The 14,471-nt window shown below is 48.9% G+C and overlaps 1 protein-coding gene across 1 annotated transcript in view; it reads left to right on the top strand.

Moving 5' to 3' along the window:
* Positions 1-673: 673 nt before the first annotated feature.
* Positions 674-14,471, top strand: part of IRF8 (interferon regulatory factor 8) — a 71,324-nt gene continuing 57,526 nt past the window's right edge. The window contains exons 1-3 of the mRNA XM_077831431.1: positions 674-801; positions 943-1,018; positions 9,590-9,623. Coding sequence (XP_077687557.1) covers positions 998-1,018; positions 9,590-9,623 — 55 coding nt within the window. The 5' untranslated portion in view covers positions 674-801; positions 943-997. The remainder of the gene's footprint in view (positions 802-942; positions 1,019-9,589; positions 9,624-14,471) is intronic.

The following is a 14,471-nucleotide window of genomic DNA, read 5'->3' as shown; positions in this document are numbered from 1 at the left end:
CATTTCCCTGCGTGAGTTCATTCGCGAGTGTGCACTGCATGCGTAAGAGCCATGGATCTTGAAAGGGGCGTTGATCATGGTGGCAGTGGAGATTTGTCTGACGATAGCTTAAGTGAGAAGAGAACCCGGCCCTAAAAAAGGAGAGAAATGAATTGGTTCAGTAGGAGGTATAGTCCAGACAGCACCTTAGCAGAATGTTGCCCACCAGGTGAGCTCAGTTTTGCCAGGAAGCACTTGGGAGAGCAGTGAACAGATGTCTGGAGCAGATGGTGAGGGGAAGGTAGTGGGGGGAGGGAGATTTAAACTGTCTGTCAGGTGAAAGGGACAGAATGCAGCAGCCCTGGGGATAATAGCCAACTGCAGGCGGGTAGGTGTCCTGCTGAATGCCCTGGAAATCTGCATCAGCATAGGGATTGCTTGCTGCTGCTTTGGCCCGGCACTGGCACAGACAGTGTCTCACTAAAATATTTAAATCCTCTTCCTGTGCTACATTTCTGCACCACTACCGAGCTTCTGAGCACCTTCCTTTGCTGCAGCAGCTGCTGCAGTGAGATCCAGGACTGGACTGGCAAAGGAGAGGGGAAAGGCACCGTACTGTGATGAGTGAATGACTAACTCCAAAAGCTTCCCCAGAGCCGGTGTGCGTGCGAGAGTCTCCAGAGGGACAGGGAATCCGGAAGAGAAACTGGAGCCACACACATCCTGGGAACCTTCCTTCGTCCAACTCTGCCCTGCACTGGCTGTAGTGCTCAGTGCTCCCTCGTCCCACTGAGACCTAGGCAGAGCTGCTGCAGCTGGCAGGTGAGCTGAATTTGCTAGCGCTTTGTAAACTCCTACCTAGTGCATGCAACCCGCTCTCTCCTCTTGGCAGCTGCCCACACAGCTTTGGTTTGTCCTTTTTGGAGGAGGCAGATCTCACTGTCCTGATTTGTTTGTTTGCAGGGAGTCCTGGTTACTGAGAGGGAACCTGTGCCCTTTGTCTGGGGAAAGTGCTGTCATGGGGACTGGAATGAGCAAGGTACATTCACCTCAACACTGCAGCTGTTACATTTGAGGCAATAACCCTGATGCTTATGAAGAACCTTTTACTCCTGTCCACTAGCCAGTAAGGAAAGAGGGGATGCCCTAAATGTGATCTGATAAGTCTTTCCCTTCTATGCCCTGTATGATTCTTACAGCTTAAAGAAAAGGAGTACCTGTGGCACCTTAGAGACTAACCAATTTATTTGAGCATAAGCTTTCGTGAGCTACAGCTCACTTCATCGGATGCATACTGTGGAAAATACAGAAGATGTTTTTATACACACAATGAAAAAATGGGTGTTTATCACTACAAAAGGTTTTCTCTCCTAATTTCTTCTATTTCTTCTAATATTACCAGCAGGAGAGTGGGGTAGGGGGAGAGAAAACCTTTTGTAGTGATAAACACCCATTTTTTCATTGTTTGTGTGTATAAAAACATCTTCTGTATTTTCCACAGTATGCATCCGATGAAGTGAGCTGTAGCTCACGAAAGCTTATGCTCAAATAAATTGGTTAGTCTCTAAGGTGCCACAGGTACTCCTTTTCTTTTTGCGAATACAGACTAACACGGCTGTTACTCTGAAATCTCACAGCTTAGAGGCTTACTGTAGTTTTCCCTGGGAAAAGAAAAGAGATTTTTAAAACAAGCAATGATTCTTGGATTGCTTATAGCTAGATAGTAAACTCCTTGGGGGTAAGGACTGTCTTTTTGCTCTGTGTTTGTACAGCATCTTGCAGAATGGAGTCCTGATCCAGGACTGGAGCTCCTAGGTGTTACCACAATACAAATAAATAATTTCCTGGAAGGGAATGATAAAACCATTAGGAAAAAACATTAAAGTTAGACTCGGTCTGGACCTTCATTTCTTGTTCTTGGGGTAATAAGAACTCCACACCATTAGCATCTTTAAAGCCAGTACTCACCAATCCGGTGAGCCTATTAAACCCTAATTCACTATTGTGCCCATGTGAGAGGGAGTGAGGTTGTATTTTCCCCATTTTTTAGCCAGTTATATATGTTTTTGGTCTGTTGCTGTCACCTGGATACGATTCATTGGGAGAGAAAGAAGATTTTGATGGGGTGTTTGTTACTCTAGTGCAGGCAGTGGAAGGATCGATTACTGTTCATGTCCCTAAATAACTGGGAGAGGCATGACTTATCTAATTTAAAATTAGATCCTGGAACTAACATAGAGACACCGGATCAGCACAGACTCTTGCCACCCTGTTCTCATGCTGCTGCATCGTAGTATAACACCAGTTTCACAAACAGGATGGCTGGCATCCCTGCAAGAAAGGTGGGGGCTTTTGTTTTATGAGAACTTCTCTAAAGACAGCCTGGATTTAAAAGTTGTCACTCGTCTGACAAACTGTGGCCCTGGTCCTGCAATAAGAGCTCTGCAGGGGATACCCTTTCAGGATTGGGGCTTATGTCTTATGGCTCCAAATGCAAACCTCAGAACTGAAAACTCGAGGGAAGATCAGAGCTGAGTATTTGGGGACTTGCTACCCTGGCAGATCCAGCGCTCTGCTAACAGCACTTTTATCTCCCGGGGGGGGGTAGGTAGGTGCAAAAAGAACAAGGAGGACTTGTGGCACCTTAGAGACTAACAAATTTATTTGAGCATAAGCTTTCATGGGCTAAAACCTACTTCATCGGATGCATGCAGTGGAAAATACATATATACACAGAGAACATGAAACAATGGGTGTTGCCATACACACTATAACAAGAGTGATCAATTAAGGTGAGCTATTACCAGCAGGAGAGAAAAATGTGTTATCCATGGGGCATCAACACTAATACAGAACTCAGATTTCTAATTCAGAGCCATTTTTAGGTCCTCTACTCCTCTTTTGAGAGCTCAGTAACTCCATACAGCCATCAGAATCAAATAATACATATTTTTACACATTTTGGGGACCTATTCCACTGTTAATTCTTGTGGTGTTCAAAGTGGATTAATTATTAGGAATAATTTTTTCCCCCTTTTGTGAGATTTTTTTCTACCCTAAGGTGTGTTGTGGCCTTACCTACTGCTGACTGGGTTTATTATACATAATGATTGGACTTTTATGGGGATAATATAGCTGTACTTTGTCATTGTTACAATAACTTCAGTAGTCCTAAGTAAAAAATACATCTGAACTGTTCTTCCTGTGTCAAAAGAAGACACTGAGGTGTAGCGGATTGAGGTATAGGTAACATGTATGTTGCAGGGCAAAGCTCGGGGGAAGGGATATGTTTCCGGGGTAGGTAGTGGCTCTGCAGCAGTGACTAAGCCAGATGACAAGGCGAAAGCATGGCTTCCCTCTTTGTGTCCATAGCCAGAGGAGGGAGCAGCTAAACAAGTGAGATGAGTCATGTTGCAGCAGCCTCAGGGAGAGATCTCCGCCTCTCTACAGGACAGAAAACACGTGCACTGAGTTGCCAGTGGAAGGATTATTTACTAATGCTTTAATTTTAGTATCCAAGTTTCTGCATGAGAGATCAGGAGTTTTAGTGATGATTTGTAGAAGCACAGAGAGTAGATTTAAATAATTTAAGCAGCTCAACGGCATTTACATATTTATTATCCAGGGAGACAGCGTAGAGGGTTTGTCTCTGTGCTTTTCTTCTAAGTTAATATTTGCATCACACAAACTGCAAACTTTTCTGATTTAGTAGAAACCAGACTGAATGACAGAGCAGGTCTGGACTTAGGTAGAGTCCATTTCCACTAAATGTGCTGGTGTGACATTTCTATGTACAGAATGTCTTAGCATTAGGGCTCCTGGCATCCAAATGACGTTACGAACCTGTGCCATGATCACTTGGGAAATCAGCAGTGTGGCTACAATTCAGATCCTCCTACTCCAAAAGCAGGAGTAGCAGACTACTGCCATCTTAATTGAAGGAGAATCTGTTAGTTATTAGCAGTGTGGGGCCAATGATACACAGTTGCACTGTTCTGATTTCTTTTAGTAGATGGCAGTGGTGCACATATATGCTACACAGTTCATTACACTAATTAGCACTAGAACTGGTAGAAAAACCAGGAGAAAAAAAAATCACAAACAAAATAAACAATTTGAAAAATTTCAGCAGCTTTTCATAGTACATATGATCTTAAAGAACTCTGCAAACACTAACTCCCTATTTCCACACAACAACCCTTCCTCATATGTGCTCATGGCCCTTTGCCCCTGTTCCAACTGTACATCAAAGCGGGGTCCAGATTTCATGGTGCTTCAAAGGTCGGGGGCTGACTGGAATAAAAGCAAGAGCTTACAGGGCATTCTGGGTGGTTGAGGACAGGCTGCAGCAGGACCCTGCTCTGAGACGGGGAAAGGAAACCAGTATTGTCAGACCCAAATGTTCAAAAACCATGAGTCCAGCCCCTCCCCCAAATCATGATAATTGGCTTACAACATGAGGTTTTAAATAAATAAATAAATAAAAGTTCGTTCATTTTCATTTGCCTTATGGCTTTTGAGCCTTTAAGGTACTCTGGCTTCCTGCCTTTCTGTGCAGCCGTGAGGGCTAGCAACTCGCTGGTTTTGAAAGTGAAGGCTGAGACTTTTCCGCAATAGCATGGGGCTGGCAGTAGGGAATTTATGAAAAGTGCTAGAACTTACTAGACTCATGAGAGTTGGTAACACTGCAGAGCCCCGGATCACGGCTGCTGTTTCCTTTGATGGTTGTGAGCCGAGATAGTGCAAGGCTTCAGAGCAGCCCTTCGCAAGAAACTCGGAAATATTTACCCTCCAAGGAAGGATCCTGAAAAGCCTCTCTCAGGCTGTATGTAAGGAGCCCTGCAGCAGCCAGGGTGACCTGCATAGCCTAAGGGAACTTGCAGACCCAGCAAAGTGTATTATGATTTTAGTTACAAAAAGAGCACCCTGAGCCCCATAAGGAGGAGCTCTCTTTTCTCAGCCCCTAGGGGGACACATCTCTGGGGCCCAGTCCCAGCCTTAGCGCAACCCAAGGGCGGTCCCCATGCTGTCTCAGGCCTTGGGCACGCAATCATAGCTTGGTAACTAGCGCTTTCCTTTATAGTTCCCTGCAATGCTCCCACTCGTGCAGGAGGCCCAACGGCTAGTCAGAGGTCGAAAGGAACTGCCCCCACTGACTCAGGGCCTCGCACCTTCCATCAGACAGTGAAAACTACACCCCATTTTAAGGCCTGCACACAGTCAGGGGCCCTAGGCCTAGGCCAGCCCCTGGAGCCCAGGTAATTTGCTTACCAGCTGCAGAATTTCAAAGGCAAAGCACAAACCCCTTAGGAAAATTAAGGGGGAGAGGGAAGAGGATGCTCCCAACTCCCCCCAGTAAGACTAAAATCTTCTTCATCAGTGTGAATAGCTACCACTGTCCTGGCCTGTTGATTGATAGCCTGGTCCAGGCCTGCTCCATGCCTGATGAGCAGGAGGAGAGGCAAGGTACTTCCCCAGTAAAGAAGTAGCTGGCATAGGGAGGCATTGTGCCCTCTCTCCTTGGCAATATGTTTCCTCCACCACAGCGATGAGCTTTATCAGACATTACTTACAGCAGCCAGCGTTCTTGCTAGGGCTCCAGAGAGAGTCAGCCATGCACAGACAGGAGCCAGGCAGCAAGTGGAGGGCATCTCAGCTAGCGCAGGGGGATACATGACTGTGCAGAGAGAGATGCCCAGCTGGGCAGTAGGTAGGGTAACCTGCACCCCAGGGTGAGGTGGGGCTGTGCAGCCATCAAATGGTGTCCCACGGGAGTTCCCAGCGAGGGAGCAGGCAGTATGTTTCCCAGCAACCCCACGAAGATGCCCAGCTGTGCATCGCTCCAAGTTGCCGAGGAGATATACAGCTTTGCTATGACTACCAGAGCCCTGCTTTTCAGCACTTGGCATTTTCCTGCTGGGTGGGGACTCATACCTGCTGCAGGTTTGTTTTGTCCTGTGCCAGATGCTGCCTGTAGTTAGGGACTCAAAGCTGCCAGGCCCGGAATCCCTCTTAGCTACCTCATCTCTCTGATTGTGGGCTCAGTCAGGTCCCAGCAGAGCAATGTCTTTTCAAGTCGCCTCTGTGTAGAGCGTGACCTTGAGGCAGGGATCCATTCCCGACTGTAGCGATGTCCTCGCAAGGTCCTCCAGCTGGCTGCAGGGAGTGATCAGTCATGATGACGCTGCCGGCTTGGCTGTTCTACGAGGAGCAACACAGTGCTTGAAGACAAAGTGCTGGTTTCTTTTCCTCCCTCCTCTCTCTTAGCTCCTTAGAAGGGCAAAGAGTTCAGTCCTCTGATGTCACGAGAGCTAAAGCCACTGCATAGCCAAAATCATTCCCAGACAGAGTCTAGACATGGCCAGTCACCGATCATAAACCATAGGCCCTGTAGGCCAGACCCAATACTCTGAGCCACCTGGCCCCTGGTAACTCTGCTCCTCTGGCCTTTGCCTTTCTGATGATACACTAGAGGAGCAGAGCTCAACTAAGCAGCTGCGCTGCCTCTGTCTCATCTCCCATTGAGGTGAGGCCGTGCTGGGGGAAGGCAGGAGGAGCTGAGGAGCTCCTGCCTGGAAACCCCCAAGGCTGCAGGGCCTTGTGTGAGGCCTAAACAGGTTCTGGGGCTGCAAACGAGCAGCCTGGGGCTGGGTAGAGGCATTAGGTCCTACCTCCCCTTGCCTATGATGGCTGGCTTATACAGACTGCAGTTGGCCCCAGTGAAAGGGGGCTAGATGGTGACTAGCAGTAGCCCATAGGCTGAGGCAAGGTGGGATTTGGGGGTTTCCCTGGGGAGAGGAGACCCAGAGACTGTGAGGGTACTGCCAGAGGGCAGACCCTCCAGACAAAGGGGCACCGGGGTCTGGAAGGGACGTGAGGGCCAGCAGTGGTGAGGACACCGGCCTGCAGAGGGCGCTCCGGAGCTGGAAAACGAGCTAATTCCCAGCAGGAGACAGCCAGCCAGCAGGAGGCGCTGCGGAGATGAGTCTTGCATTGCTACAGGAAAGTATTAAAAATAGCCCAGGCCTTTCCACCTCTTCCCAGCCCTGGATGCGTCCCCAGAGCCAGCGCTTAAAACTCTTTGCAAGAGGTCGTTGCTATAGAAACACAAAACAAAGTCCCAGTGTCTCTTGGCACAGCCCTGGCTCATCATCGTTTAAAGTCAAGCCAAGTCTCTTGAAAGCTCATGGCAGGTGCTGCTTGTGTTTTGGTTGCCATGCAACTTGACATGCGCATGGAGCTCGGCAGCGGGTCGGGTGATCTGGTTTGGCATTTGGGCTGCATTCCCCATCGGAGTCACTGGCTGGTTGGATGAGTTTTGTTGCCTCTTGCAGCGTTGTCGGATGGTTAACATACTGGATGCTAGGAGACTGGACAGCCCGGGACATTGGGATACAGGAACCTTTAGCTTCTGCTGCAGCTCACGGGATTGCTGGTGACCTTGGATCACCTGGGGGAAATGAGCTGAGATTCTCAGACCAGTTCCTGGTGCTCAGGTGTCCTCATAACACCACCTTCGCAGCTGGCCCCCTCATTGGCAGCCTCAAGTGGAGAGGCCAAGGGCTGATTGGGCCATGGAGACTGAACTCCCGTCTCACCCTTTGAACTGGACTCACCCTGTAAAGGTGGAGACGCATTGACTTGGCAGCATGGGGGCAAGCTGGTCCTGCCACAGCGCATAAGGTACCTGCTCTGGGGATTAAGCAATGGGCTTAAATTGCAGCAAGGGTGCTTTAGGTTGGACATTAAGAAAAACTTCCTAACTGTCAGGGTGGTTAAGCACTGGAATAAATAAATAAGCATAGGGAGGTTGTGGAATCTCCATCATTGGGGATTTTTAAGAGCAGGTTAGACAAACACATATCAGGGATGGTCTAGATAATCCTTAGTCCTGCCATGAGTGCAGGGGACTGGACTAGATAACCTCTCAACGTCCATTCCAGTCCTATGATTCTGTGTGTAAAAATGTAAGCCAGCAAACGAAACGTGTTAACGTCAAAGACCTAAGTTTGACTGAACTCTATATTTCTCCATTGCTGGACTAGCGTTGGGCAAGTCACCCAGCGTCTTTGATACCACTAGAAATTTTTACACCCCAATGCAGTTTGTTTGCTTATTAATTAAGATGGTTTTTAATTATACACATAGCTTATAATTTCTCCAAAGGGTTTGTAACCCCAGGTCCTGATCCTACAAGCCCTTACGCATGTGTTCAACGTGAAGCCTGTGATCATTCCCGTTGAATTCATGCCATGGGACAAATCTTAGGCTTCAAGCGAAGCATGTACGTGTTTGCTGGATCAGGGCTCGAGAGAAGCAAGCATGTGCTGGGAAAGGAGGGAACGAAACAAACAAGAAAAAGTCAGTTATTCCCTTCTTTCCCCTGTGTCAGGGGTTCACTACTCCCTGCTGGGGCACCTCCTTGTGGCTGTGTCTGGGGAATAGCTCCGCCTCTGACACCCCCTTCCATGTCTCATTCGCGCTGAGCCCCCCCTCACACTTTAGGAGTTGCAGTGCTTTCCCGTTGAGACTCAGGATGCTAACTCTTCGGGACTGGGCCAGGTCATTCTAGCAGTCCCTTTCCTGGGTATCAAAGTCTCACCAGACTGGCTGTCCGGGTATCATTCCCAACAGTCCTCCAGTTCAAGGCTAGGCCACTTCATTTGTGGCTAGAGGGGAATCCGGGCCTGCTTACTACTCAGGTTTCCAGCCTAGGGACCTTACAGTCAGCAGCCAGGGTCTGCTCCGTCCCAAACCTTGCCGCTGTTTCCCTGGACTGCTTCCTACTCTCTCCATCAGGCTTCCTTATCCACAACCCTCCTGAATAGGTGTACCCTTGTCTTAGGGTCAGTGTCCCAGGGCTTCTACTCTTCCCCTGGGTTTCTCCTTCATTCCTCTCTAAGCCAGGAGAGTGACTGCAGGTTTCCACGCTGCAGTCTCCTTCTGCCTTCATGCTTGGCCTTATACCAGCCCCCTGCTCCCGCTCAGCCCGGTGAGGCTTATCAGGTAACTTAACCCCTTCTGTGCCACATTAACCCTTTTCAGGCTAGTGTGGGGTGAACGCCCCGTCACACCTCAGCCACTGCCATAACCTCAGCATCTGTCAGACTGTTAAACCCTTTGGGACCACCGAGCACACTGCTGACTCAGCAAATCACGGTAACAACATAGCACCCTTTGTGTTAGTCATTGACTGACTGCACCACAACCTGCCCTCACTCCAAACAGGAGACACGCTGCTCCTTGTAGTCTGGTGCCCTCTCTCTGTCACAGGCCAGAGCCTGATGCTTTCTAAGAAGGCACCTCTAGCCCTTAGATACCTGCTCATTGTGCAGTGCTGTAACTGGGGATCACCGCAGACCACCACATGTCTCCCCCTAAGCATGAGGTTTCGTTGCATAGCTAGGAAGGATGGTAGGGGTCAGAAATGATCCAGCCCACCTTTTAAAGTCCAGCCACAGGATTGGTGCCAGGCTGAGCGACATCATGATCACAAGGTTTAATGTCACCCTTGGTATTATTGCATAATCCTGCAATTCACCTGCTCCAGCATCAGGATTCTTACACTGAGGCCACTCTGACATCTCTCCTTTCTCTGTCTCTTTCTCAGGTTGTTGAGGGCCTCTACCTGGGAAACATCCGGGGTAAGTATCTTTCGCTCATTCCCTCTCTCAAGCACCACGGGAGATTGTTGACCGAGCGCGATCAGTGCACTCGGTGTTGTACAGGAGGACATGGTTCCTGCCCCACCAAGTAAAGAGTCCAAGGGCCTGATCCTATCGGGTACTGAGTGCCTCCTGCAAGGGGCTGAGCATCCTCAACTCCCAGTGATTTCATTGTGAGTTGAAGTCTCTCCACACCCACCCAGGACTGGGCCCTTATGAGCCAGAGGCTGTATAAATGGGCCACGCGCTATGAAAAGGACACTCCTTCCTTCCCAAGGAGGCTTTCTTCTCAAGGCTCTAGAGAGACCCCACCCAGGTAGGGCTTGGAAGTGTTTTATGTATCTCTTTTACTGCTGATGGCGCGGTCATTCCCCTTTGGCTGGGCCAGGAGTTTTTCCACATAGCGTTAGGAGGATGAGGAGTAAAGAGAAGAGGCAGGACGAGTGAAAAAAGTTGAAAAGAAAATGAACTACAGAGCTGAATAGGGCTGCCAATTTTTGTTGGACATGTTCCTGGAGGTTTCATCGCATGACATAATCTTTCATTAAAGATTATTCTTTAATACCTGGAGACTCCAGGACAATCCTGGAGGGTTGGCAACCCTAGAGCTGAGGCTCTTTGGACAATGTTAATTCTGCTTTCAATCTGTGTGCTTGGCATGGAGATGGCAGCCAAGTGGAATTTACCAGGTTGGTTCCCTGAGCTGATGAGAGCTAGCACGGTGGAGTATGTGCCTCGGGTTGCAGACCTAACCTAAGTAAACCCACCCCCCAGGTTACCAGCTCCTTGTGTCGGCACTGCTGAGACTGGTGGGATTCTAGCAGAGAGGCAGGTTGCTTGATGTTCTCATTTGCATATCATTAGCCTCATGCCTTTCCAGCTTGCAGCTGTTCTCTGGGAAGAGGCTGAGAGGCACCAGGGTGCTTTGTCTGATGACAGATATGAACTGAATTTAAGTGTTCCTCAGGGGGGCTGGGCAAATGGGGATAATTAATTATGAGACGAACCTTTCAGAACTGCCATGCCATTGCTGCTATGAAATATTGCCAGTATACTGTCTGTGGGCCCTCTCTGGGCACCTCACAACCATTAATGTGTTTATCCTGTGACGGAGGGCAGCTTAGGTGCTGGCCCTCAGGATGCTGGGGGTGTGGCAGCACCCTCTGGCTTGAAGTGGTTTCCACCATATACCAGATTTATAGTTTGGTTCAATGGCTCTCAGCACCCTAACTGTTCAAATTGTTCCAGCACCACGGGAGGGCAGTACTATTAACCCCATCATACAGCTGGAGAACTCAGGCACAGAGAGATCATGTGACTTGCCCACAGTCACATGGGAAGTCAGTGGCAAAGCAGGGGATTGAAGCAGGGGTCTCTGAAATGGCCCACTAGTGCTCTAACCACTGGACCATCCTTCCTCTGTGTGTGTTTTCTTTTGTCCATCTGTTGTGTTGATCTTAGGTTTCTCCATCTCACTATCCCCGTACTGTCTGAGAGCCGAGCAGGGAATGTAAGCATTGTGTGCACTAGGCAGAGATTCCATAGCAGGTTGGCTCAGTTTACAAATAAAACAAAATATTTTCTGGTGCATTTTTAAAGGCTGGTCCTGCAAACTGCACTGTAAGGCCGCTTGCTACCCATTCCTCCTTTACATGTCCCCACCGGACCCAGCTCTATGAAATCAGCTGTGTCAAGGGAGGGCAGATGTCACTCCATCTGTTTGTAATCAGGTAAAGAATCCCAAATGTGTGTCTCTCCCTAACCCTTGTATGGTATCTATTAGAGTATATGCCTACCCCCACACTTCCCAACCTCACACACCCCTTTACTTCTTCGACTGTAAACTCCTTAGGGCAGAGTCTCTGGTTTTGTATGTGTTTGTACAGCTCCTAGCACAACCAGGGCTTCTGGGTGCTACCATAGTATAAATATTTAAAGAATAATAATACCCAGCTGATATAATCTGCCTATTGCATTTATAGGGGACCTTAAAGAGATGTCACCCCTATGCTCAAACACACCTATAAGGAACCAGCAGTATATGGGCACTGCAATATATAGGCACCGAGGTCTTTATATTTACACTAGCATAACACGGAGCCTGCTGTGTATCCCAGGGCTTAGCCACTCAGGCTGGGTGTTTTGTATTTATTTTGTAAGGGTTGTTTTCCAGGCAGCCCTGCACTTTAAGCATGAAGTCTGGGTGTCGCTGTGGGGTTGCCTTGTATGCCACAGCAGACAGCCTGCATTTCCCGAACAGGGTGACATTTTTTCCAGAGGACGTGAAGGGCTGGGTTTGGTTCTTCAGTGATTCACACCCCCCTGGATTTCTCTCCCCTAGCGAGTTAGTGATCACCATGCCTGGAATGGCGTGGCTGCCACTGCAGAGCCCGTGTCCTCTGCAGGAGCAAGTAGAGAGGAAACATGGGCCAGTGGTTTGGGTAACTGGGTTTAATTCCCTGCTCCAGCAATGCCTCCCTGTGTGACCACAGCCTCTAAGTTTCCCCCGTCTGTGCAATGGGGATAACAGCACTGCCCTGGCTCCCAGGAGCGTTGTGAGGGTGAGTATCTGAACGGTTATGGGGTGCTTAGATACAGCAGTGATGGGGGGCCAGAGAAGTACCACAGAAAGGGGGCTCTAGGTGACTGGTGTGTTTTCAAACTACTACGCCTGTCCTGATGGGAAAAGTGCCTTGTTACTGAAGCATCTGGTTACCTGGACTGCGGGATCCTTGCCTCCTGTTTGTATAAGAGGTGCGCTGTCTCTAAAGGTCAGGGAAGGGCTGGATGGAAGCTCCATTCGGGAGCTTTCTTTCCGGTTAAATGATTTCTCTTCCCCCAGTGCTGGTTTCTAAAGGTGTCTGATGCGACTGGCCATTGTTTGTGTTTAAATGAAGCAGTGGGGCCACAGAGCAAAGAAAGGAATGAAGAGAGAAGGGCTGTATGTTTGCATGTCAGTAGAACCTCTCCATGGAGAGACTGCAGAAACCAGAAGGGCCACAATGGATATGTCTACACTGCAATCAGGAGGTGTGATTGCAGCACGGGTAGGCATGCCTGAGCTAGATCAAAACTCACTCGAGCAACAATAGCAATGATGCCTGGCAGCACAGGTGGCTGCATGGGTTAATTCTGCCCATCCAGGACCTAGGGGATGTACTTGAGTGGCCATTGCATTGAGCTATGTCTGCAATGTCAACTTACCCGCTGTGTGTAATGTGTAGACGGGGGAAGCCGCCAAATGTATATTTTTAAAGAGAGAGAAAAGAAGCGTTGCAAAGCTGTGAGTCATCTTAATAAGGAGAGTGGTCTGTGGTTCTGCGGGATGCAGTCTGAATTGTGCCCATGTGTGGCAGAGTCCCCAGGCTACTAATGGAAACTCTCCTGTGGCAGGGGCCCAGACTTTCAGAGCAGGAGGAAACACGCTATCTCTGGAGTAGCGGCAAGGGTCTGAAGGACACTGTTGCACAGCAAAGACACAGATGCAAAGTCCTGGGTTGTTGTGGATTTGTTCTAGTCCTCAGCACTTTTCATTCTCAAAGCCCTTTGACATTAATTTGTTAATCCGCGATCCTCCTCGGAGACGTAGGTGGAGAACTAAGTATGAGTATCCTATTTAAGAATGTGGGGGAAACTGAGGCCCAGAGTAGTTGAGTGGCTTGCCTGAGGTCACAGAGGGAGATGGTGTCAGCGCAGGGATTAGAATTTGGGAGTTCTGGCTGTAAGCACTAGGCCCCTCTTTGCTTTGTTAGATATAGCAGTACCATTTACAATCCTAAGTGGACCTATAGGGTATGTCTACACTGCAGCTGGAAGCGAGCCCCCCGGCTTGGGTCCACAGATTTGTGATGCGGGGACCTGAGCTACAGCTTCTACACAGCTATGTTTAGCATGCTAGTGTGAGCCCTGCCACAGCAAGTCTGTGGATCCAGGCTGGGAGGCTTGCTCCCAGATGCAGTGTAGATGTACCCACATAGACTAGGTAGTCTTTGGAGCTGTTCTCCGAGACCTGCTTGGAGTCATAGCCTGCCATGCTGCTGGTGGGTTTATCTCTTACGCAGTGTCAGGGCTGCCTGAAGGAGACGGGCAGAGGGAACCGAAGAGGAGATGGTGATGGGGTTTGGAAAGTGTGTGGCACCGCAGAACAATCCAGCAGCCGGTGACGATGCCTGAGGCTGGGCAGGATTTGGGACACACGATGCAGCCACTAGAGGGAGCAGTTTATGTCTCTCTACAGGCTAAGCCTTGTTGAATTAGTGACTACTGCCTTTGAACAGGAGAATGGGCTGTAATTCCTATGGGCTGGGCACATCTCTGTGCGTGTTTGTGCAGTTCCATGGGGTCCAAGCCATGGAGGGGAATCTAAATCAGCTGGCCACAAGTCGGCTCGGCTCCACCAACGTGGCTGGTGGAGGTATGATCTTAATGCCGAGAGCTCTGGCATCTTCCAGAGTGAAAAGACATCAAAGCAGTATGGAAGAGGAGCTGTATCTGCAACCACAGTCTCCAAAGGGCTGGGAAGGGGTGACTGTAGGATTCAGAACATCTCAAATGTTGCTTCTGCTTAAATATGAGAATGTACAAAGCCCACAACCCTTCCCACAGTCAAAAGATTGTGAGATTGGATTGAACGATCCCGTCCCTGAATGGTCCCTCAAATACTAGGAACCCAAGCTGGCACCAGTAAACAGGTATGTTTCTCATAGGGCTGATGACATTTTTCCATCAACTTTTTTTGGGATGGAAAATTGGATTTTCAATGAAAGTAAAATTTTCCGGCAAAATGTCTTCTCTCTTCAGAAGCGTTTCAGTTTTTTTTTATTTGTC

The sequence above is a fragment of the Eretmochelys imbricata genome, chromosome 12 (genome assembly GCF_965152235.1).
Source record: "Eretmochelys imbricata isolate rEreImb1 chromosome 12, rEreImb1.hap1, whole genome shotgun sequence".
Classification (NCBI taxonomy): domain Eukaryota; kingdom Metazoa; phylum Chordata; order Testudines; family Cheloniidae; genus Eretmochelys; species Eretmochelys imbricata.
The sequence above is the reverse complement of the archived record's forward strand: the minus strand, read 5'-3'. Positions and strand labels throughout refer to the sequence as shown.